The sequence below is a fragment of the Leptodactylus fuscus genome, chromosome 1 (genome assembly GCF_031893055.1).
Source record: "Leptodactylus fuscus isolate aLepFus1 chromosome 1, aLepFus1.hap2, whole genome shotgun sequence".
In the NCBI taxonomy this organism is placed as follows: domain Eukaryota; kingdom Metazoa; phylum Chordata; class Amphibia; order Anura; family Leptodactylidae; genus Leptodactylus; species Leptodactylus fuscus.
The window spans coordinates 106084222-106107690 of record NC_134265.1 but is presented as its reverse complement, the minus strand read 5'-3'; the positions used below and the strand labels follow the sequence as shown (position 1 = coordinate 106107690).

The 23469-nt window shown below is 42.0% G+C and overlaps 1 protein-coding gene across 10 annotated transcripts in view; it reads right to left on the bottom strand.

Moving 5' to 3' along the window:
* The window catches only part of FBRSL1 (fibrosin like 1), a 386529-nt gene that overhangs the window by 73497 nt on the left and 289563 nt on the right, over positions 1 to 23469 (bottom strand). For all 10 annotated transcript variants that reach the window (XM_075275111.1, XM_075275070.1, XM_075275129.1 and 7 more), the window contains one exon: positions 20951 to 20980. In XM_075275111.1, coding sequence (XP_075131212.1) covers positions 20951 to 20980 — 30 coding nt within the window. The remainder of the gene's footprint in view (positions 1 to 20950; positions 20981 to 23469) is intronic.

Sequence of the window (23469 nt, the reverse complement as noted above, 5' to 3'; positions counted from 1 at the left end):
AATTTTACCAAAAAGCTAAGTGACTAACAGTTCCTTCATTTTTCTCTTAGAACAACGGGGGAAGATGGAAATATGAACATTTAGACAAATAAAGGCGGAAAAAGAAAAACGTGCACAGCCCTTTCCCTAGGAAAGGAATTCCAATTCAAAAGAGAAATAAACAGTATAATAGCCCGGATCAGCCTGAAAAAATGAGTACATGTGTCTTTACTTCCTCGCTCTGATTGGCAGGTAAAGCGAGACAAGGAGAAGAAGGCATATGTGACTTAAAGACAGACAGAAAAGCAAAGGGGAAAAAAAAACAACAAAAAAACGTAACCCATTCCAAGTTGTCGATTATAAGACACTGCTAAAAATGTGTGGCTGCTTGGAACAGTGCCATTCTGAACAGATTGGCAGGGCTGATCACAATCACAGCAGGCTGCCTAATGAGTCCCACACAATTTTTCACCCCATATTTTTCCAATAAAAAAGCAGTTAAATACCAACCGCAGCCCCAGCAGTGCTTGCCATCTGGCAGCTTTTATCTCCAGCCATCATTAAAAACACTTCTTGGCAGTTTACACCTCTCTTTCTCTCTACAGATGTGGAACGAATTTTCTGACAACTCTTTGGAGAGAGCAGGAACGGGAAGGAGGGGTGGAGAAAGAAATGGGGGAGAAGAAGGGGGGGGGCAGAGACTGCAGCTAAATTTTGGGATTGTGTTTTAAGCAGCTGAAGGAGATGCACACTATAAATAAGACTAGAGATGAGCGAACAGTGTTCTATCGAACACATGTTCGATCGGATATCAGGGTGTTCGCCATGTTCGAATCGAATCGAACACCACGTGGTAAAGTGCGCCAAAATTCGATTCCCCTCCCACCTTCCCTGGCGCCTTTTTTGCACCAATAACAGCGCAGGGGAGGTGGGACAGGAACTACGACACTGGGGGCATTGAAAAAAATTGGAAAAAGTCATTGGCTGCCGAAATCAGGTGACCTCCATTTTAGACGAATAGTGGATTTCAAATCCGGGTCATATGAGAATGTGAACTTTGTGACTATGAGACAGGGATAGCTGTACAGGCAGGGATAGCTAGGGATAACCTTTATTTAGGGGGGAATGTTATTAAAAATAACTTTTTGGGGCTCTATCGGGTGTGTAATTGTGATTTTTGTGAGATAAACTTTTTCCCATAGGGATGCATTGGCCAGCGCTGATTGGCCGAATTCCGTACTCTGGCCAATCAGTGCTGGCCAATGCATTCTATTAGCTTGATGAAGCAGAGTGTGCACAAGGGTTCAAGCGCACCCTCGGCTCTGATGTAGCAGAGCCGAGGCTGCACAAGGGTTCAAGCGCACCCTCGGCTCTGATGTAGGAGAGCCGAGGGTGCACTTGAACCCTTGTGCACCCTCAGCTCTGCTACATCAGAGCCGAGGGTGCGCTTGAACCCTTGTGCACACTCTGCTTCATCAAGCTAATAGAATGCATTGGCCAGCGCTGATTGGCCAATGTATTCTATTAGCCTGATGAAGTAGAGCTGAATGTGTGTGCTAAGCACACACATTCAGCTCTACTTCATCGGGCTAATAGAATGCATTGGCCAGCGCTGATTGGCCAGAGTACGGAACTCGACCAATCAGCGCTGGCTCTGCTGGAGGAGGCGGAGTCTAAGATCGCTCCACACCAGTCTCCATTCAGGTCCGACCTTAGACTCCGCCTCCTCCGGCAGAGCCAGCGCTGATTGGCCGAAGGCTGGCCAATGCATTCCTATGCGAATGCAGAGACTTAGCAGTGCTGAGTCAGTTTTGCTCAACTACACATCTGATGCACACTCGGCACTGCTACATCAGATGTAGCAATCTGATGTAGCAGAGCCGAGGGTGCACTAGAACCCCTGTGCAAACTCAGTTCACGCTAATAGAATGCATTGGCCAGCGCTGATTGGCCAATGCATTCTATTAGCCCGATGAAGTAGAGCTGAATGTGTGTGCTAAGCACACACATTCAGCACTGCTTCATCACGCCAATACAATGCATTAGCCAGTGCTGATTGGCCAGAGTACGGAATTCGGCCAATCAGCGCTGGCTCTGCTGGAGGAGGCGGAGTCTAAGGTCGGACCTGAATGGAGACTGGTGTGGAGCGATCTTAGACTCCGCCTCCTCCAGCAGAGCCAGCGCTGATTGGTCGAGTTCCGTACTCTGGCCAATCAGCGCTGGCCAATGCATTCTATTAGCCCGATGAAGTAGAGCTGAATGTGTGTGCTTAGCACACACATTCAGCTCTACTTCATCAGGCTAATAGAATACATTGGCCAATCAGCGCTGGCCAATGCATTCTATTAGCTTGATGAAGCAGAGTGTGCACAAGGGTTCAAGCGCACCCTCGGCTCTGATGTAGCAGAGCCGAGGCTGCACAAGGGTTCAAGTGCACCCTCGGCTCTCCTACATCAGAGCCGAGGGTGCGCTTGAACCCTTGTGCAGCCTCGGCTCTGCTACATCAGAGCCGAGGGTGCGCTTGAACCCTTGTGCACACTCTGCTTCATCAAGCTAATGGAATGCATTGGCCAGCACTGATTGGCCAGAGTACGGAATTCGGCCAATCAGCGCTGGCCAATGCATTCTATTAGCCCGATGAAGTAGAGCTGAATGTGTGTGCTAAGCACACACATTCAGCACTGCTTCATCACGCCAATACAATGCATTAGCCAGTGCTGATTGGCCAGAGTACGGAATTCGGCCAATCAGCGCTGGCTCTGCTGGAGGAGGCGGAGTCTAAGATCGCTCCACACCAGTCTCCATTCAGGTCCGACCTTAGACTCCGCCTCCTCCAGCAGAGCCAGCGCTGATTGGCCGAATTCCGTACTCTGGCCAATCAGCACTGGCTAATGCATTGTATTGGCTTGATGAAGCAGTGCTGAATGTGTGTGCTTAGCACACACATTCAGCTCTACTTCATCGGGCTAATAGAATGCATTGGCCAATCAGCGCTGGCCAATGCATTCTATTAGCGTGAACTGAGTTTGCACAGGGGTTCTAGTGCACCCTCGGCTCTGCTACATCAGATTGCTACATCTGATGTAGCAGTGCCGAGTGTGCATCAGATGTGTAGTTGAGCAAAACTGACTCAGCACTGCTAAGTCTGCATTCGCATAGGAATGCATTGGCCAGCCTTCGGCCAATCAGCGCTGGCTCTGCCGGAGGAGGCGGAGTCTAAGGTCGGACCTGAATGGAGACTGGTGTGGAGCGATCTTAGACTCCGCCTCCTCCAGCAGAGCCAGCGCTGATTGGCCGAATTCCGTACTCTGGCCAATCAGCACTGGCTAATGCATTGTATTGGCTTGATGAAGCAGTGCTGAATGTGTGTGCTTAGCACACACATTCAGCTCTACTTCATCGGGCTAATAGAATGCATTGGCCAATCAGCGCTGGCCAATGCATTCTATTAGCGTGAACTGAGTTTGCACAGGGGTTCTAGTACACCCTCGGCTCTGCTACATCAGATTGCTACATCTGATGTAGCAGTGCCGAGTGTGCATCAGATGTGTAGTTGAGCAAAACTGACTCAGCACTGCTAAGTCTGCATTCGCATAGGAATGCATTGGCCAGCCTTCGGCCAATCAGCGCTGGCTCTGCCGGAGGAGGCGGAGTCTAAGGTCGGACCTGAATGGAGACTGGTGTGGAGCTATCTTAGACTCCGCCTCCTCCAGCAGAGCCAGCGCTGATTGGTCGAGTTCCGTACTCTGGCCAATCAGCACTGGCCAATGCATTTCTATGGGGAAAAGTTAGCTTGCGAAAATCGCAAACTGACAGGGATTTCCATGAAATAAAGTGACTTTTATGCCCCCAGACATGCTTCCCCTGCTGTCCCAGTGTCATTCCAGGGTGTTGGTATCATTTCCTGGGGTGTCATAGTGGACTTGGTGACCCTCCAGACACGAATTTGGGTTTCCCCCTTAACGAGTTTATGTTCCCCATAGACTATAATGGGGTTCGAAACCCATTCGAACACTCGAACAGTGAGCGGCTGTTCGAATCGAATTTCGAACCTCGAACATTTTAGTGTTCGCTCATCTCTAAATAAGACGCTTTCATAAAAAAGCCCAGCATTATTAAAAACAGTGATCCAAAGACTTAAGCATGAGAGTGAGAATCTGACTCTATATAGTATTAAAGAATCTAGTATAAAGAAACAAAAATGTATATTAAGTGACAAACAAGACTAAATGATTTATTGGAGATGTCTACTGTGAACAGTTACATGTAACAGGACATTTTGACATTAGAAGGGGCCTATCTTAGGAGAACATGTGTTCAAGTGCCCTGTTAGGGTGTACAGATGTTGCTGTACATACCATAAGTGTGCTTCCATGTCTTACATGGATGACTATTAATGGAATGGTTGCAATGCAATGCTACATTTCCCTTGCAGTAGTTGTTGCAGGGAAACCGTTCAGGATGGCAGGAAAGACTTCACCCAATGATAATAGCTGATAATCTAGTATGTGAGAAGTGAAATCTGAGAACACAGCCTAAGATCAAATGACAGGAGAAATTTAGCTGAGTTCACACCTATCCTGCATATAGGACTTTTATGTCTACTACACCGTATGCCCGGTTCACACATGCTGATGTGTTCCGTCCGTAAGGGTCCGCATGAGGACCCCTGCGGACAGAACACAAGCGCAACTGCAAGCGCTGTGAAGTTCAAGCGCATGGGCCCCATAGACTATAATGGGGTCCGTGGGCTTGCTGTGCACTGCCCACACAGCCCACAGACCCCATTATAATCTATGGGGCCCGTGCACTTGAACTGCACAGTGCTTGCAGTTGCGCTTGTATTCCGTCCAGGATGGTCCTCATACGGACCCTTACGGACGGAACACATCAGCATGTGTGAACCGGCCCTTAGTTGGAAGAGTGGAGTCTCTGTTGGAAACTTTGTTGTAGAGTCCACCAAAAATCGGTGGAGAAGGGCTATGTTTACACCAGCTCTGTCTCCATTATAGCAGCAAGACAACAAAAACACTGGTTGTTTAAAATGACGGATGCCATTAATCCCAAAAACATCTCATTGCCTATAATAGGAACTGTTTGGCTTCTTCTCAATTGTCCTTCATTTTACATAAGGTTCACACTACTGCTGGCCCTCATTCGTTCAGGTGCACTGGGAGAGCACTAACACAACGATTACACTCGGAGCACTGTGGACCCCTTTGTCTATCAAGGGGTCTGTCATTTGTAAATAGCTGCTGAGGAAAAGTCTTCCATATAGGACTTTTTCTGCTTTGTTAACAGTTGCGTCAGTGTGCTGTTTTGGTCTGTCAGGGGACTACAACAACGGATACATGGACTGCTAAATTAGTGGACATTAACTATGCCTGAAGGATCCCATTGACTATGATAGGATCTTAATCCAGCCTTCTTCTTCCATGTAATTGTTATGACTGATCACTATTGTGGGTAGCACTTTGGACAAAACAGCAGAAGGTAAAGCACTGCAGGCGGATGTTAAATCACAAGCCCTAAGGCAATGCACTCAAGCACTTATTAAAGGTTTCAATGTCAATTCAGCCTGTTTACTGATAAACAACAAATCAATTAACAAATGACTTGAATGACTTTCTATCCCTGAGAAAAGAGACTGCTCTACTGTATCTAAGTGAAGGCAAACAAATACTGGATAACAACTCTATGTAACAACGATCAGCACTAAATGCTGCAGGATATCCCCAATTTGTTACAACTGTTGAATGTAGGTAAGAAGTGGACAAACCTGCCAATGAGTACTTATATGGTCAACAGCTATAATATAGTCAGATAGCCCACTCGTAATTTGCAGCCCACCTGACAGTGACCGAACTTTGTAGGTGCCACGGGATGGGCAATTAATTAGAAAATAACCAATACTATTTATACTGTGCACTCTGCTGCCCCAACAGTCATGTGCAGACTATTACATGGCATATATCTGTAGGAAGTGCACAGACTATTACATGAGATAAATATTTAAGGTCATATGTTGTATATTCCATGGGGTAGGACTGGGCAATAAAACAATAAAGAACAGAAAACAAACATTTAGTGGCATGGAATATAAAAAGGGGATGTAGAATATAAAAAAAAAAAAAAAAAAAACATGCAGTGCTCTCATGCAGCTTTTTGAGAGCTGTAAAGGCCATGTTTGTCGGTTATGCAAAGACGATGGGTTCACACCTGCCTTGGGTTTTCCATTCTTTGGGTCTGCTTGGGGAGAAAAACCGAAAACCCAATCCACTTTAGGGCTGAGTTCAGACGGGGTTTTTTGGAATCCGCGTCAAAATCCTGACCAAAAAAACACCTCCCATTGAAATCAATGGGAGCTGGTCATTTGTTTTTTTCCTTGAGTGGTTTGTTCCCGCTCACGGAAAAAACAAGCGACATGCTCTTTCTTCAGGTGGATTCCGCAGCCGGACGTTCACCTGAAGACACTCCCTTCTGACTAGGCCCATTCATTTGTGTCTAATCCGGGGCGGAGTGCCGCGACTGGATGCGGGTGCACTCAGCCTAAGGCCGAGTTCAGACGGGGGTTTTCGATCCGGAATTTGATGCGGACGCCACCTCGGATTCTGGACCAAAAAACAAGTACCTGCTACTGGATGCTGATGTAGCACACCGGCATCCAGTCACGGCACTCCGCTCTGGATTAGGCCCAAATGAATGGGCCTATTTTGGAGGGAGTGTCTTCAAGCAGACGTCCGCGGCTGAATTGGCAGCGGAATCTGCCTGAAGAAATGGGAGGCGTTCTTTTGGTCAGGATATGACGCGGATTCCGCCTCAAAATCCTGACCAAAAAACCCAGTGTGAACTCAGCCAAAAAAGTGGTTGACCGCGGACCCCCTAGACTATAATAGCGTCTTGCCGGGTTTCCGCCTAAAAAAATGGTGAGAGAAAGGTCCTGTTTGCATTTTTCAAGGGGAGTGGTCACCGAACACAGGTGTGAACCAAGCCTGAAACATCTTCTAATCCCATATACCTTTATATCTAGGCAGACTTGCTGTTTAAAAGTCTGGAAATCTGGGGGACCAATGTAAAGGGGATCCATCTTAAATAAAAGCATAATACACACATCAATCAACATGTATGTAAACCATGCTATTACAAAGATATTTTCCATTAAAAAATTAAAAAGCTACGACATTAATAAAAAGCTACATCGTGCAGAAGAGAAGTCCACTAGCAGACATGGTACTCAACATGGAGGGAGCAAGGTAACAGGAAGCCAGTCTGACTTCTGAATGACAGGCAGCAGAAAGGTCAATGCCCAGGGTCATGTTTCACAAAGAAAGGAGAACAGTGCCGGCAGCTAAACTCACATCTCCTGTCAAGGAAGCTCCTGGTAGCGGCCTGACACCAAGTTACCAGTGCTGTGTTTTTGTTTACATAGTCAACAGCGATTTGGTCATTAAAGGAGATGGCTGGGGTAAGTGTTGTTTTCATAACCATCATTGGAAGCGCCTCTGTTTAAAGCACTTTACACCTCTGCCGTGGGAGGATTACAGGAATGAAGTGTTGTAGTAATTAAAAGGAATCTCTTATTAACAGCAGCTAATTCAGTTTTACACACCGCAACTATCTTGTTAGACATTGGGAAGAGTGCAGTGTTTATTTACAGCAGTGAGAAGACATCTTTGATTTGGGCTACACCTTTAATTGACTTCTTTTCCACACCTTCTATTTCTACTATCAGTCTTTATCCAGATCATTATCATACTTTTAGTAACCTTAACAACATGTAATTAACGCTAAAATCTAAACGATTAATTGCCAAGTATAGAAAGCCGCACCTTGCATATTTATAGCTATCAGAAAATGTAAAACTTCAGAGCCTTTACCCTCCCCACCACCACCCTACCAGCAAAGGAGCTTAGAATGACACCTTCAAGTCTTTTGTGAGCTTGAAATAGTGGCCCCAAGTCATTTTTTTCTTGAGAGATGATCTATCCACAAGATAGTTAACCAGTATGTGATCTGTTTGGGTCCAACACCCAAACCCCAAACAGAACAGCTTTTGTAGGAACCTCCATAGAACAATGAAAGGAATAGTATTGGGCTTATAAAGGGGGTTTCTGTGACTTGAAGGGATTATGCAATGAAAAGTATCTTCTATTTTTAGGACAGAGAATATATATCTGATCAGTGGGGGTCTGACAACTGAGACCCACACCGATCCTGAAAAAAGGCAGATCCTCCCCCCCCCCCACCACACATTTAACCTGATCACAGCCAGGCTGAATATAGGCATGACTGATGGTGGAAGCAATGGAAGTTGCAGAGTGCAGTACTTCAGCTGCCGCTGGTGTTCCCTACTGAACTAAATAGAAGCACCAATGCTTTACTTTGGCAATTTCTAGCGCTCCCTAAGAAGTGAATGGGAGTGCTGTCCACCACCAGTCACACCTAGTTTCAGTCTGGCTAAGGTCAGGCTAAATCCACATCCAAATCCTGCCCAGGTATAAAACCTTACTGGACCCAGATTCAACAACAAATTAGGAATATTACCTCTTCGTCAATAACTTTTTCTCCTGCTACAGTCCTCCTCTCCCTTCCCCAAAGAGACTATAAACCTAGCAAAATTAACCTAAAAACTCATTATTATTATTTTATTATTGTTTATTTATATAGCACCATTAATTCCATGGTGCTTTACACTTGGGGGTTTACATACAATACACAAAATATACAGGTAGATATAATACTATCAGTGACCGACTGGCACAGTGGGGTAGAGGGCCCTGCCCGCGAGGGCTTACAATCTATGGGAACTCATCTTATTGAGACGGAAAAATCACTGATCCCCAATTACTGGCTTCATCAATCCACCCCGCCAGTCGAACACTGGATTGAAAAAGTTTCAATGCTTGCCAGATTTGAAGAATTTATAAGCTGGTCAAAGTGTCAACATGAAAAATTCCTATGTACCTGGACCCCATGGTTGAAATTCCGAAGATCCAACCTGTCTTCAGATTCACGCTGGACCCTAAACTAGTCTACGCGTACTAAGTCTTGTCAGTACCCTTGCTCCTTTCTCCTTACCCCCTACTCCCCTTACTAACATCTCACATCCCCCCCCCCCCATTGATCTCTACTATACTCCATGACCATACCAAGGCTTTACCCGAAATCTCTTTCCTTTTACAGGCCTGATTTCACCACTTTGGTCTCCGTCACACTGGATCCCCTTCCTAAGTCCACGACTGTGGACACCACCTATACTGTTGTTTCGTCATTGAGTTTGCAACTTGTTCTGAAAATTAACCGGTTTACTATTATTTCTCTATTTGTCAGTAAAAATTGATGTAAAAACTCAATAAAATAAGAATTTCAAATCCACATCGGGGGATCTCAGTGGTAGCCTCTATACAATGTATGGCCCTGGGCCTAATAAACAATGAAGATGCGATAGTGCTTGGTGACAAACCCAACTGATCTGAAATTGATGATCATCCCTAAGGAGAGCTCATCCAATATTTTGAAGTCCAGGGAAACTCCCTTAACATATAGCATTTTACATTTTGACATTAAATACCTTTACCCTCTACCCCCGACTACAAGACTGTATCATTCATCCTACTGTAATAGCCATGAAAAACACAAAAGATGAAGCTCACAGGCACTACGATACATAAAATACCTAGGGAATCCATCCAAAACTTGAAGCAGCAAGACATACAAATCTCAGTTTTATTGCCTCCCAGCAAACCTGCAAGCAATTACTGCAAGGACCATAATGACTGGATAAAGTGCACTTAGCTGCTGCATTTTAGAATTACTTCATAATATAAAAGCTAAACATGAACAATTAGCAGGAATCCCCCAACTCATGTCCCCATATGGATTACATCTGTCAGAGACACGGAGCTGATGGGAGACTTCTGAGGTCTTACTTTTATTTAATCTTTGTCTAATTACAGTACAATGTGGGGATAGAAGAAAACCAGAAAACATCAGAGTGGAATCACCGCAAATGGCTACACGTGCATATAATGTTTACAGTCTTTAGAACAACATTGCATGCGGCCGGCAAGTATTAGCTTCATATATTTCCACCAGATTTTCAGACAAAGAAATGTTTCTGTTAGAGCTTTGAAACAAGGATGTGAATGCTTATTTTTGTTTAATGGGAAACCCTGGAGAAAGCCAAAGTCTATCACAATGCCACTGCAGTCTCTTTTAAGTGTGCATAGCAACAATCCAAGGATGCTCTGTTTGACAACTGTATCTCCATAGCCCTGAGATTTTTGCTATTTTTTTGCTGTCACAGAATCTCCTCCAGATTGCTTCCTGTAGATGACGTAAAGCCTCTGCTAACCAGTAATCTCTGGCACTCCTTGCAGTGGGCTGGAGTTTTCGCATTGCCTGAGACTTGAATGTTGTTGCACTGTGTTTCTTGTTATTTTTCCTGGCCCTTTGTATACATAGCGTTCTAGCATCTTTCTAATAATTTGGAAATTATGTACAGCCATAGCCAGAAATTTGTAGACTGAAGCAAACTTTATGAAAACCACAATTTGTATCAGTGTTTTTAGACTGCCATTACTAGAGAATGGTATCTAAACATCTCCCAAGATCACCTTCTTCCAACTGTTCTGGAGAAATTTGGTGATGAATAGAGATGAGCGAGTACTGTTCGGATCAGCCGATCCGAACAGCACGCTCGCATAGAAATGAATGGACGTAGCCGGCACGCGGGGGGTTAAGCGGCCGGCCGCTGTCAAAGTGGAAGTACCAGGTGCTTCCATTCATTTCTATGGAGCGTGCTGTTCGGATCGGCTGATCCGAACAGTACTCGCTCATCTCTAGTGATGAACAATGCTTTTTCCAGCATGATGGAGCACCAAAAGTGATAGCCAAATGGCTTAGTGTACAAAGTATTGAAATTTTGGGTATTGCCCTAGATCTCAATCCCATTGGGAACCTGTCAATTGTCCAAGAGGGGAGGATGGACAAAGTGGACAAATAAAATCACAGAACTTATGATAACCTCCAAGCAATGAATAGGCAAGAATGGAAAAGGATTTGGCCAAGAAGCTGATAGCCAGCAGGGAAGATTGCAGAAGAAAAATAAGACTTAAAAACACAATCTTTGTGACTAATTTTTACACCACTCCTGCCACATTTTTTCTACTTAAACATTACAATTGTTTAAGTTCTATTTTAGAAAAGTTTCAGTAAATCAAATTAAGAATTACCCCATAATTTACTATTGTTCCTCTCCATGGCCAATATCAGGTCAAGTAGAAGAGTAGGTCTGGTCAACCAACACTACATTTACAGACATCAGTTATGGAGAGACACGATGGCATGCTGTGCAATGTTATTGCTGAGACAACTATCCAACACCCAGTGAGTACTGTGCATGGTCGGACTCAAATAATGGGACCCATACACAAAACTTCCTGCATGTTGGGCTGTTGCCTTAGCAATGCGACCACTAACATTGCTGTTGCATCTCTCCATTCCCCAGAATAACTGGGTGGTACAGCGTACTTGGACTTCCAGTTTAAAGGGGATTTCCAAGATTATGATACTAGTTACTAATTCTTACAACACGTAACCAAAATCATAACCCTCATATCCCCACCGATCAGCTGACAAATCAGCCACAACTGCATAGAGTGTTTTGAGTCATCTGCTTCTGGCTCTATACATTGGATAGCTGATTGTGGGGGTGCCAAATGTCAGATCAGACCCTCACCAATATGATACTGATGATCTATCCTAAAGAAGAGTCGTCAATATCTTAATAATATCTTAAGAATGGAAAACCTCTTTAAAAAAAGGACCTTTCACCACTTCCAACAATTCCAGTTCTTTACATGAATTAATAGGAGCTGCGCTATGGATTTTGGCGCAGTCGTAATTTTTTCTCTAGCCCCCACTGCTCCTGGTCAATCAATATGGTTAGTTTTGATGCCAGATATACTATTTAAGATCTGTACTGTCAGGTGGGTGGTATCAGGCAGTAGCAGACAAGGGGAGGGAGTCTGAGCTCTGACACTGTCCACCTGTGATTGGAGCTCTGAATCGCGTCCCTTTGCCCGACACAAAATGACACAGAAAAACATTGCTTCAAGTTATTGCTGCTATAGGCGATTCTACATATTTTGTTATTTTGTCTGTCACTGCCCTTTTGACAGAATTTAAATAGCACTTCAGGCACCAAAACAAACAGCACTTGTTGTTCAGTAACAGTGGTGGCTAAAGAGAAAATTCTAACTGTGCTGGAATCAGTAGAGTGGTGCTTATAAAGAGATGCTAAGAATAGGTAGAAGAGGTGAAAACTATATATATATATATATATGGGTCATACAGGGGTTGTAATTTAGCTTACTTCCTCCATACTTTTGTTAAACTGGACCCGGGGGTTCTGTTCTGGTTCTGCCCTCAGGGTGTGTGATTGAAACCAGCTCTCATCCCCCAGATTTCTCCGTCTCTTCACCAGGTTTCACAGGTAATTATATGGTCAATGGGGACTGGTTCCAATATCAAGACCTGGGCTCAGAATCAAGTCAGATCCCGAGGTCCAGTTTAAACAAATACATGGATGTAGTAAGATACATTGCAATCCCTGGACAACCCCTTTAAAGCTCTACTATACTTACAACAATTCTTTTTAGTTTAAAGTTTAGTTTAAAGAAGAACAAGTACAGGTGATGCCGATGAAGGTAATATCCAGCACACAGGCTGTAATCTGTTGTAGACATTTTTCAAACCTGTCTTGTACTTTGAATTGTACCTCTTTGCGTAGGTGCACCATATTAGGGGACTGTGCTCCCTTATACAGTAGCCCATGAGCTATCCTGATGGGAGCCCTGCTGACCAGTGCCTTTTTCTTATGTTTCAGCAGAGACATCAGGAGGAAGGCCTCATAAAACGATGGCTCTGATTTTCTACTGCTCTGCAGGCACAATTAAAATCATTTTAAGCAGTGATGAGATCTGGAGATGCACAGAAGCATAAATTTGGTGGCTAATCGCAGCAGCACTTAATTTCCACGGGCTGTTTCTAATTAGCATTAATGTTCCTCAATAAGCCTGCACTCTCGCTGAACTCCTGCTCTGGCACATAGCTTGCTGCTCGTGTATCTGTCCTGATGCTGCTCCCCCACCTACCTTTCCCAGTGTACAGGATGGAAATGGTACTCAGGCATTAGGGAAGATGCGTATCTGCAAATAGATTGCGTGCGATACCAAAACTGCTGCATCTATAAGAACGAACACTCAGCATGACCATTGTAATCCTACTAACTATACTTGTGGTCCGTTAACTACCAAAGTAGATGAATAATTCCTAGTACCGCCATAATGTTGTAGCCAATATGTTATATATACCATATCTACATGGTGTCACCTTCTTACCCCATATTTGTCACAAGGTCTTTAAATACCCATCTGCGGTCTACATTTGTTTTCTATAATTCACTCCTTGCTCTCAGTTCTGTGCTGAATTTCCTTTCCCTTTCCTTTTTGTCTGTCTTCTGCTTTGCATCAGATTTTTCTCTCTCTTCACGTCTCTTTACTTCAGAGAATATTTTCCCTGCAAATTGCTTTTAAATTAAAGAAGGTGATGAAAGCAATGTGCCGTCTCAGCAATTTCCCAGGTGCGCCTAATCTAATTTCATTAAGAAGATCAGAACGAATGATCGCTACGGTCCAAACATTAAGTCTGTCCGTTTCTCTATGAAAAGCCATTAAGCCTGTCATGGCGTCTGCGGGTGGGCTCTTTATTATTGCACATGAAGGCCGCGCTTTGCTTCCCCCGTCAGCTGTCGGGATCACTAGAGCACATCGCAGAGCTGCTGTCAAATGCTGAAGCAAAGAACCTTCTAGCAGGCGGCAGGCGTTAACTCATTCCTTTTCACTCACTGGCTTAACTGTGTAGTGGTAGATTTCATTTCTGTTACAAGGTAAAACACCCAAAATGCATTCTATTAGTTTGCTAGTTCATCTATTGCGAGTGTTATAGGATATTGTCACCTTTGTGTATCTCCTTTCCTCAGTATAAAGCAGCCACCGCTATTCCATCTGCGACAATCAGTATATTAAACATGCCATAGAAATACAGTGTAATGAAATGCACTCCATCTCGCTTGACAGTAACGACAATACCAACCCTACCTAAATTCAGTCTTCCCTCATCTTACATGCATCCTGACAGGTGAAGATTTTTGTTTCCTTGGTGAGTCAGGGTGAAAAGACAAAAGACCTGGTAAAGAATCTGGATCTGAGTTCTACAGAAAACAATACAATGTTTACTTGTTGCTTGATGCTACCTACAGCGCAGGTTTCAGTGATAAATCATCTCAATAACTGACAGATGGGAACCTATAAAAGCTCAACGCAGTCTGTTCTAAGGCTTGACAGTTTTCACCATGTGAAAAAAAAAATTCAGGAAAGATCTCAGGTTTACCTACCAATAAGATATGGACAACTCGTGGGAAAAATTATTTACAAAAGGAAAAATTCAATTCAATCAGCTGACATCCCAACAAATTCACCCCAAGGCCCCATCAAGCAAACATCTCATCCCAAATGTGAAGCAAAGTATTGGAGGGGGAATTATTTGGGCTGGCTTTTGTAGCCACAGAAACCGGGCACCTGCAGTCATAGGAGTTGACTGCAAAATCCTCTGTAGATCAAAGTATTCTATCAACATGACTTTCCCATTTTTAGAAAGACATGTTACATGTTTACCCAGCCTTATAAAAGGGTGACAAGAGCCATTGCCTCGGTTCTGAACCCTGTCAACATTTTCAATAGCACGGTCAACTATTACAGGTAAATGTGAAAGTCAAAAGATGGCTCCTTGTTGATTTAATAGAAGGAACAAATGAACATATGGTACCAAACAATAAAAGGTACTGGAGCCATGGTCAAATCCCATTCATAGCTTCACTCATAAAGCTGATAATGGTAATAAAGATGGCTATAGTAATAGGCTCCTTGTAGATTGTTCCTACCAATAAACACATCTAGTGATGACCTGACTGATCCCCTAAAGTCTGGTGTAAATAAAACCAGGATTGGACAGAGAGGATTTCCACTAGTCCAATTGTATTGTTTTGGATGAGATAGATAGACATTGACAAGACATTGTAGTCTTAAAGAGGATCACCTCTATTCATATAATATTTTCATAATAGGCACTGCTTCACTGATTCAAGCGCAGCTGGGATTTTTTCTCTAGCCTCCACTATTCCAAGTCAGTGCAGTTAGTTTTGGTGCCAGGAATGTAAACTTGGCTTTCTAATATCAAGTGGGTGTTATCAGGCAGGGACAGGCAAGGAGGCATGACAGTGCTCAGGCAGACAGTGCTAGATCTCAGAATCACCCCCTTGCCTGCTCTGGCCTAAAACCAACCATTTGACATGAGAGTCTAGTTTTAGTGTGTGATAAAGAAAAAAAGAAAATAAATTGCACCAAAGTCAGTGGAGAGGAGCCTATTAAAGTGCTCAAGTTGGTGGAGATGCTGAAAGGTTCCCTTTAATGCTTGGTTAGTGAATTGACCGTACATGTTTGTGAACAATTGGAACAGGTTGGGCGTAAGAATGGGCAAAGAACCAGAAAGGATAAAACATCTTCAGGTAGGGGATTACCCAGGTCATTTAGAATTAGAACTATACACAGAATATGCACCAAAAAGTATCCCATTACTTTCTCCCTAAATTTCATTACAATGAAAAGTTAAAAAATATTTAAAAGAATCTTTTGTGTGTGCTGGGATCACAGTGATGTCCCCTTCTCTTCCTCAATATCCTATGTCTGATTGTAAAACAACTGAGCGCAGCAGCAGCCCCTCCCCCCATGCCCTGCACTACCCCTTCATTAATCCCCACCCCCTCAGCTGATCAATCACTCAACCCATGTGTCTGTCAGTCTGCAGTACTTTCTACATGATCCTGAAGCAAACGGTGGTGCGGGTGATCATATAGTTTACTTTTGACTTTCATTTCAAGTTTTAGTGTTTAAAGGGAAACGGTTACATGAAAAATTCTGTCCAATCTGAAAGCAGTAGAAGGAGCTGAGCAGATTTACATATAGGTTTCTGGAAAGGAGTTTGTTTATTGGAATCTGTTTTCTTTCTAAGCTAATAAGTCAAGGAGGCGGGCCTGGTAGTGATTGATAGTCATCTCTGTATGCATAGTCATAGAGGTGAGCTTGTCATTCACTAATAGGACTACCTCCTTGACTTCACAACATAGAAAGAAGAGACATCTCAACTGATAATTGACTTCTGCTTTATCTCATACATTCTACACACCGGACAGTATATTTCATGTTACAGGTTCCCTTTAGGAGGAGAAGTTCTACTATAAGAGCTCTAGTACATGTGGGAGATGGCATTCTTATCTAAGACTAAGTCATTGCCTATAGACACTGCCAAGCATACACCTATCAGAAGCCAATAAATTATCTATCTATCTATCTATCTATCTATCTATCTATCTATCTATCTATCAGGCTGCTTTCCTCTGCCTTCCTGAAGCAGGTAAGAGACAATAAGTAGAAGTGTTGATGGTTTATATTCCTCTATTATGTTAATGTTCACTAAAGTATGCCATAAGCTCTCTCATTACATGTGTATAACCCAATTCTCTGCGGTGTTATTTCTGAGCTAAATGCTATAACTACATAAATCTTGAATTAATGGAGACTTTATCGTTCCAGAAAATGAAGGGTAATTGCTGTCTGTTAATGCTGTTGTTGCTATTAAAGGAAGTATATATTTTCTGTAGTGATGTTTAGAACACAGGAGGCCAAAATGGCAGAAGAATCAGAATACATCTGAGTAAGACACTTCCTTAGACCTTCTCATTTTCTTACAACTTTTTTATGTTGAGACTGTAGCACAACAGGCAGATGTATTACACCCTGTGAACACCTAGTGTACCTGTACAGTCCTTCAGCTTGAGTACAATTCAAGGTTATTGGGAGCATGTACACAACTGCAATATTGATGAATATTGTATGAAAAAGTGGCCATAGACTGCTACAAGCTCATACTGTACCTCCATAAGTCTCCTGAGAAACTCTCTTGCAAGCAATAACAGTAAATACTGCACTAGGCCCAATCCACATCACTTTGGGTGCAATCTGGCCTCTTGTCATTTTACAAAGTAGTTGCATGAAAGTTAAGAATATGTTAGATGGAGCTAAACAGCTGCATACTTGTTACAATCCTATCCCAGATATTTATGTGGCTTTTTTGTTCCCATTTACTATTTTTATTTTTAAGACTAGCACAATGCTCCAATATTGTGTTACTGATCATTTATATAATACTCTTGGCTTCTTTGCATTCACATTGTAGAGGACAGGTAGAGGGATGTGCAAGTGTGTTTTTACACGTTCACATTCTCAGATGCAGTTTTTGAAGCCAAAACCAGTTATGTAAATGGAGTCAAAGTATAAAGCACATGTGCTACATTTTCCCTCAAAAAAATTTGGAAATCTGAAATCCTGAACAGGCAAATATAACCTAAGGAGCCAAGTAAATGTCACAGTTATTGGGAATAGGCGTTCAGAGGAACGTTAATTTCTGATAACCGGTCATTTAAAGGTTCCGATCAGACAACAAATGATCAAACGCTCGCATGGCGAAAGAGATGCAAGATTATCTGCACAACATTACCCTGTGTAAATGTGCTGCCAATGAACAATGAAGCTGAAGAGCTGGGAGAGGACAATATGCTAAAAGCTAGGAAATAGCACTGTAGTGGCAACCAAGGACTTATCTCTTTAGACAGATAGTTTGATGTAGGCATACTTTTTTGGTTACAATTGAAGAGTTGGGAGAAAGGCAGCATCACTTTCACCTCCATATTGCAATCCAATTATTCAACATCCTGGAGGTGATTAGAAGACAGAAGGGTCATGTGGAGGGGCAACATGTACATTGGGTGGTATCAAGGAGATCAGAGGGTTAATGTATAAGGAAGCCTTATACATTAACTGGTACTGGTAACTGGTAACTGGTAAAAATGGACTTTAGTATAAAATGGAGCAATGCCAAGTACAATCTTGTTTGGGACTTATGTTTGTGCACATATCCATATTTTATTTTTATGATACTTTATCTTTCTACACTGATGGCTGATATGAAAAGTTGTGTTATAGGCACAGGCCAATGAATATCTTCAAAACCTTTAAAGGCAACATTTTATGTGGGACAATTCTCAATATTTTGTTCTATATAACTATTTAGAAACAAGTGTCAATTGAAGTGTTTTGGATTAGGAGTTTTTGACTTATCTTGCATACAACAAAAAACTGCACACGCGTACACCAACAGAGGGAAAGTCTACAAGTAGAGAGCAGAAAGGCAAGGAAATAGAGTAATCACAATATGGAATTCTATTAGCGCGTGCTCCGCTTGTGACACTGACTTACCAGTCACACACAATGCAGCCTCCCCTGAAGGTAACCTCCGATCTCGCATTCTGAAAGCTAATCAATGTTGTTCAGATTTCAATTTCTCCACTACAAGGTGAAGTCAAACCTAATCTAGCGGACGTCAGTCTCCAATGTAATGCAGCTGGCTGGGCCTGCCGCTGTAATTTAGACAATCATTAATAGCAGAGCTGTATTATAAAACTACATGCCACTTACAACTTCATCTCAACACTGACAGGCAGATCTTTTAAACAGCCTTCTGAGCAATTGCTTTTAGTCCATTCCATCGTATCGTATAAATAAATAAAAATATATGGATGGCTTTAACCCTAGAAAAATCTCATGTTTCAAAAGAAACATGAATTTCAGTACAGCTGACAATGCTTATTAACCAAGAGTGTAGCTATAAGGGGTGCAGTACTCACTACCAGACCCTTGATCCTGTGGGGTTCCCACTGCCGCATAAAATACACCATTATTCTGAATAGTACAAGGTACATAAGGGCCCCTTTAAACAATCTGCAGTGGGGCCCAGGAGCTTTAAGTTACGCCTCTGTTATTAATAAAGTGTCCCTGTTGATAACGTATGGAATAAATAACACATACTACTATAAAAACATAGATATTACATATTACTCTTGACCAATACTGTTCGACTGGCTGAAACCTCATGCACAAGGCTACAAGTTATTGAAGCTCTGCATGGAGCCAAAGTAGGGTTCCCATTCCAGTCCATTCAAAGGGTTGCTGAGCTGAAAGCAACAGAGACTATAAAGGGTTGTCTTTAAAGGTTTCTGATGGTCTGTGCCTGCAAGATAGCCTTTGCATCAGACTTTGGATTTAGAAAGATGAAGAACTGTAAAAATAAAATATGCAAAAACATTAGCTCCCAAACAAAATTTTATTTTGCTATTTAGTGACCATTGGAAACAGGCATAAAATCACTTAATTTCATTCTGAACTCTGCATTGTCCACTTTTCTCATACACTTTCCATCAATCCTTTTACTGGCTACCAGTTACCCTGTGACTCCATTAAGATTCATGTATTTATCTCTCTCATGTGCATGAAGCTTGATGGAAAGTTGAATGACTGCTAAATGTTCCTGCACGATTGGTGTTACATTAGGACAAGAAATGTGCAGATTTCATTCATGTGTATACATATAATAATTCAGGTATCATTGGGCTCTGTGGTATTGGGCTACTACCCAATCCAATGACAGGACCCTATATGTCTTTCACACTTGCCCTATTCAACTCTTCAATGTCTTTTGCTGTTCTCCCAGCCTATACCAGTCTATCACGTCAAATTATAGGTTTGATATACAACTCCTACATTAAATTGCTATGTCTCATAGATGTATACACACATATATATCCATATATCTATCTATATATACACACCCTGACATACATATATATACACTGGCAAAGAGCATGCCACAGGTTTTGCTAAAATCCAGAAATAGTCGGTGGCTCTCTTGTCTGCATAATCATCATTAGGTTTCATGTTTTCAGGGTTTTATTCACAGTGACAACACATAAATTACTGAAAATGTTGTTGTGCATATCTACAAGGCGAAGTAGAAGGAATGATTGTCAGTCCTCATTACTTCATCCAATATCTGTCAGTCATTATTAGAAACAGTTTTACGCATCATCGACAGGTAATAATCCCCCTCATGCATCTGCTTGTCTTTAAATAGATAATGTGGACATGTCATTATATATAACAGGACTGTGAGTATATAAATTAAAGAGCCTATATAATCAGTATATGTTATCCTACCCATCACGATTCATCATTTCTATTTTCAGTACAGAAGACAAGACCATGGGGTATGTGGAGTTGTTATGTATGCTTACATGTGCTTGTAGCTATGGCAAGTATATGGACATAGTCACATAACCAAACTATAACACTAACAAAGAAACCATCATAAGTAAATAATTGCAAGATACTTTGTAATATATCATATTAAAACATAATGATTCTTTCTCCATTCATCAGGTTGCTTTGCACCAATACTGTTCACTAAGCCTGATATCACTTCTCCCTTTGTCTCCTTCCAGTAGCAAATCCTCTCCCCATGATTAGGTTAAGTAAAACAGCCTTTGAAGCTGACAGTTCAGTCACCACTCTCTATAGAGATTCTATTAGTGATATCAGAGTAAGCAGTTAGGCTGAGGCCCAACGTTGTGGAAATGTATCTTTCTTGGTGCAGATTTTGCTGCCTTTGTTTGACCCAAAGCCAGGAGTGAGTTGAGCAGGAGGTAGAGGTATAAGAACTTCTTATATATTTCCCATTCCTTTTGTAGCCACTCTAGGCTTTGGCTTGAAAAAATGCAGTAAAATTTGCATTACAAAAAGCTGCAATTCTGCCTAATGGGGATAGATGCATTTCTCTCATAAAATATATATTATTGGTGTCTTATATTTACCGGTTATATTCATTAATTTGAAGTTATTTTATAATTGGAGGTAAAAAAACATTTTCACTGAAAAATACAAAGAATATGATGAAGTCTTACCTTATCGTCGATATCACTTTCACTGTCACACTGTAATGAAAAATAGCAAATAATTCAATTAGAACACAGATGATGCTTCCAAGAGTATTCATGTGAAATTCATTAACCATCTAGACAAATGTATTGTTTAGGCTTATTATCAATGTGTACTAGATGTCACAGCTGTAACAATTGCACTAAATATGACCTAGGGGTGCTCATGGGTTCAAATGTATTTCCTATGCTGAGGTACCAATGTCCAAATTTAGGTAAGAAACATACACTGGATATTTAGAATTCTTGTGCAAAGACATGTTGGACCTATTTTTTAAGGGACAACCCAACATTTTAGAAGACTTTCTTTGACAATAACCCTTTTACAGAGTATCCTTCTCTGCTGAGATCTGCAGAAATCAGCTATTATCTATGGGGAAATCTGGTATAAAAGTGTTCAATTTCCGTGCAACGCCACCACAGGGGAAATTAAGCATTGCACAGTTGACATTCAAATTGTCTAGGCAAAACCGGACATGTCAGGTCCTCCAGTGCAAGAAATGCTCTTTGCAACTGCTATCTACTCTGGCCAAGAGGAGCATTCTCAAAGGAGAACCTAACCATCATCCCATTTCTACAAAATTCCTGAATAGGGTATATGAATGAAAACATTATAACACACTATTCTTTCACCAACTTGTATTACCAGTCAAAAGAAATAATGGAGAGAAAGAAGTCATAAAAACAGGTCTGAAGTTGTGAGCTGACACTGCATTAATTGTCACTACACTTTCTTCAATGGCTCTGCCATTACTACGTTCACAACTGAAATCTCCTCCTGTGACAATACGCTTTCTCACTTAAATGGTGTTGACAGACAAAGACGTAGACCTCTCCATACAGAGGGGGTAGGAAACTGTTCACAACACCCTAATGTGACAAAGGAGCAAAACATAGCGCACAGAAGCGACAGCCTAACAAAAAGAAGATTTGGATGAGTGCAATTCAATGGGGTTATCAAGTTTCTTGATCAACAAAAACATTATGGGGTATATATATATTCCCTGCTCTTCCAGACAATGCACTTAACGCTAGGTACACACTAACATTCAGCTCTCTGTTGTTCAGGTCCAGATCGGGACCTGAAAGACCAAGATCCTATCTGCTTAAAGAGCAGTTACTCGTGGACCCCATAGACTATAATGGGGTCCGCCGGGTTTTTTACTGGTTTAATACTGAAACCGGCAGATAGAAAAGTCCTCCTGTGAACCTAGACTTATTTAAGATCAGGAGCACACCGCATCACAAATTGAGCACATCCTCTGGCGGCCCACATACCTAGAATGAAACAGTCATTATTTATACCAGAAAACTGGCATAAATGATAATAAATCTGCCAGAGGCCATGTCCAAGACCCCTTTTAGAAAGTGGACCGTGTAAACATGGCATCTTCACAAATTTATTTTATTTTTATTTTTTGCACAAATGCTTTTAGAAAGTCGTAAAACCACAACTTGTGATTATTTTACACCAGTTTTCTGGCGCAGGAGGTTGACCTGGTAGTAGCACTGACAATATAGTCTAAAATATGGTTGTCATCTGTCACATTTGCTCCACTCACTAGAAGAAGCTGATGGTCAGAAAGTGATCTACATTGGCTTTTTCGGTCACTCAAAATCTTGAAGCTGGCCACAGACACAGAAATATTAGTCAAAACATATTATTTGGGATATGTTTAATAACCATCAGCAATTGTCAGGCAAAATGGTTACCCTGCAATGTCATGTTCACTTGTAATAGCCGATGATTTTTTTAACTGGTCTGTGTTGTCTATGCAAACAATGGCAGATTTTAAAAAAGTTCAACGTAAAACTGACCGCACATGTGAACGGACAAGCATCACTCGCAATACAGACTAGAGTAGCGCATGCTATGAACAACAGCATAACTTCACCTATTGACTACTGTTGACCTTTGCGCCGGTCTCTGTCTAATCTGTTGTAGATTCTGACAGCACATGGACCAAAAAACCACAGCTGTATGAGTGAGCTCTTGTGGTATCTTAGTCCAGTTAGTGGCTGAATTAATCTTTTAATATGACTATAGTCATCTTCTAGTCGGGTGACTTATAGGTTATGCATGATTTAAACCTCATGTCTTTGAGTAGCTTAAAGAAGATCAGAACTCTAGTTGAAAGCATAGAGATGTCTCTCTCATGCTGACCTGCAAAAGAATCCATGGCTTTATTCTGGAAATTGTTTAATAAAGAAGATGAGGGAAGGTTCTTGTGCTTCATTACAAGACAAAAAGGACTGAGAACACAACACAAGTTACACAACAAGTTTGCACACAAGCTTTGCCCAGAGGAATGTCAACAATGGAGAAACGGGCCTGCACAAAGGAGATGAAAAAAGACCTTCAGCTCTGCCTCCCACGCAGCTGTTGTCATCAGGACAAAAGCCCTTGTCAAAATATCGAGGTAAAGAAATGTACAGAATAGCAACTGATGACAGCTCTGGGAGCTCTCAGTAAAAGACAAGAGCCT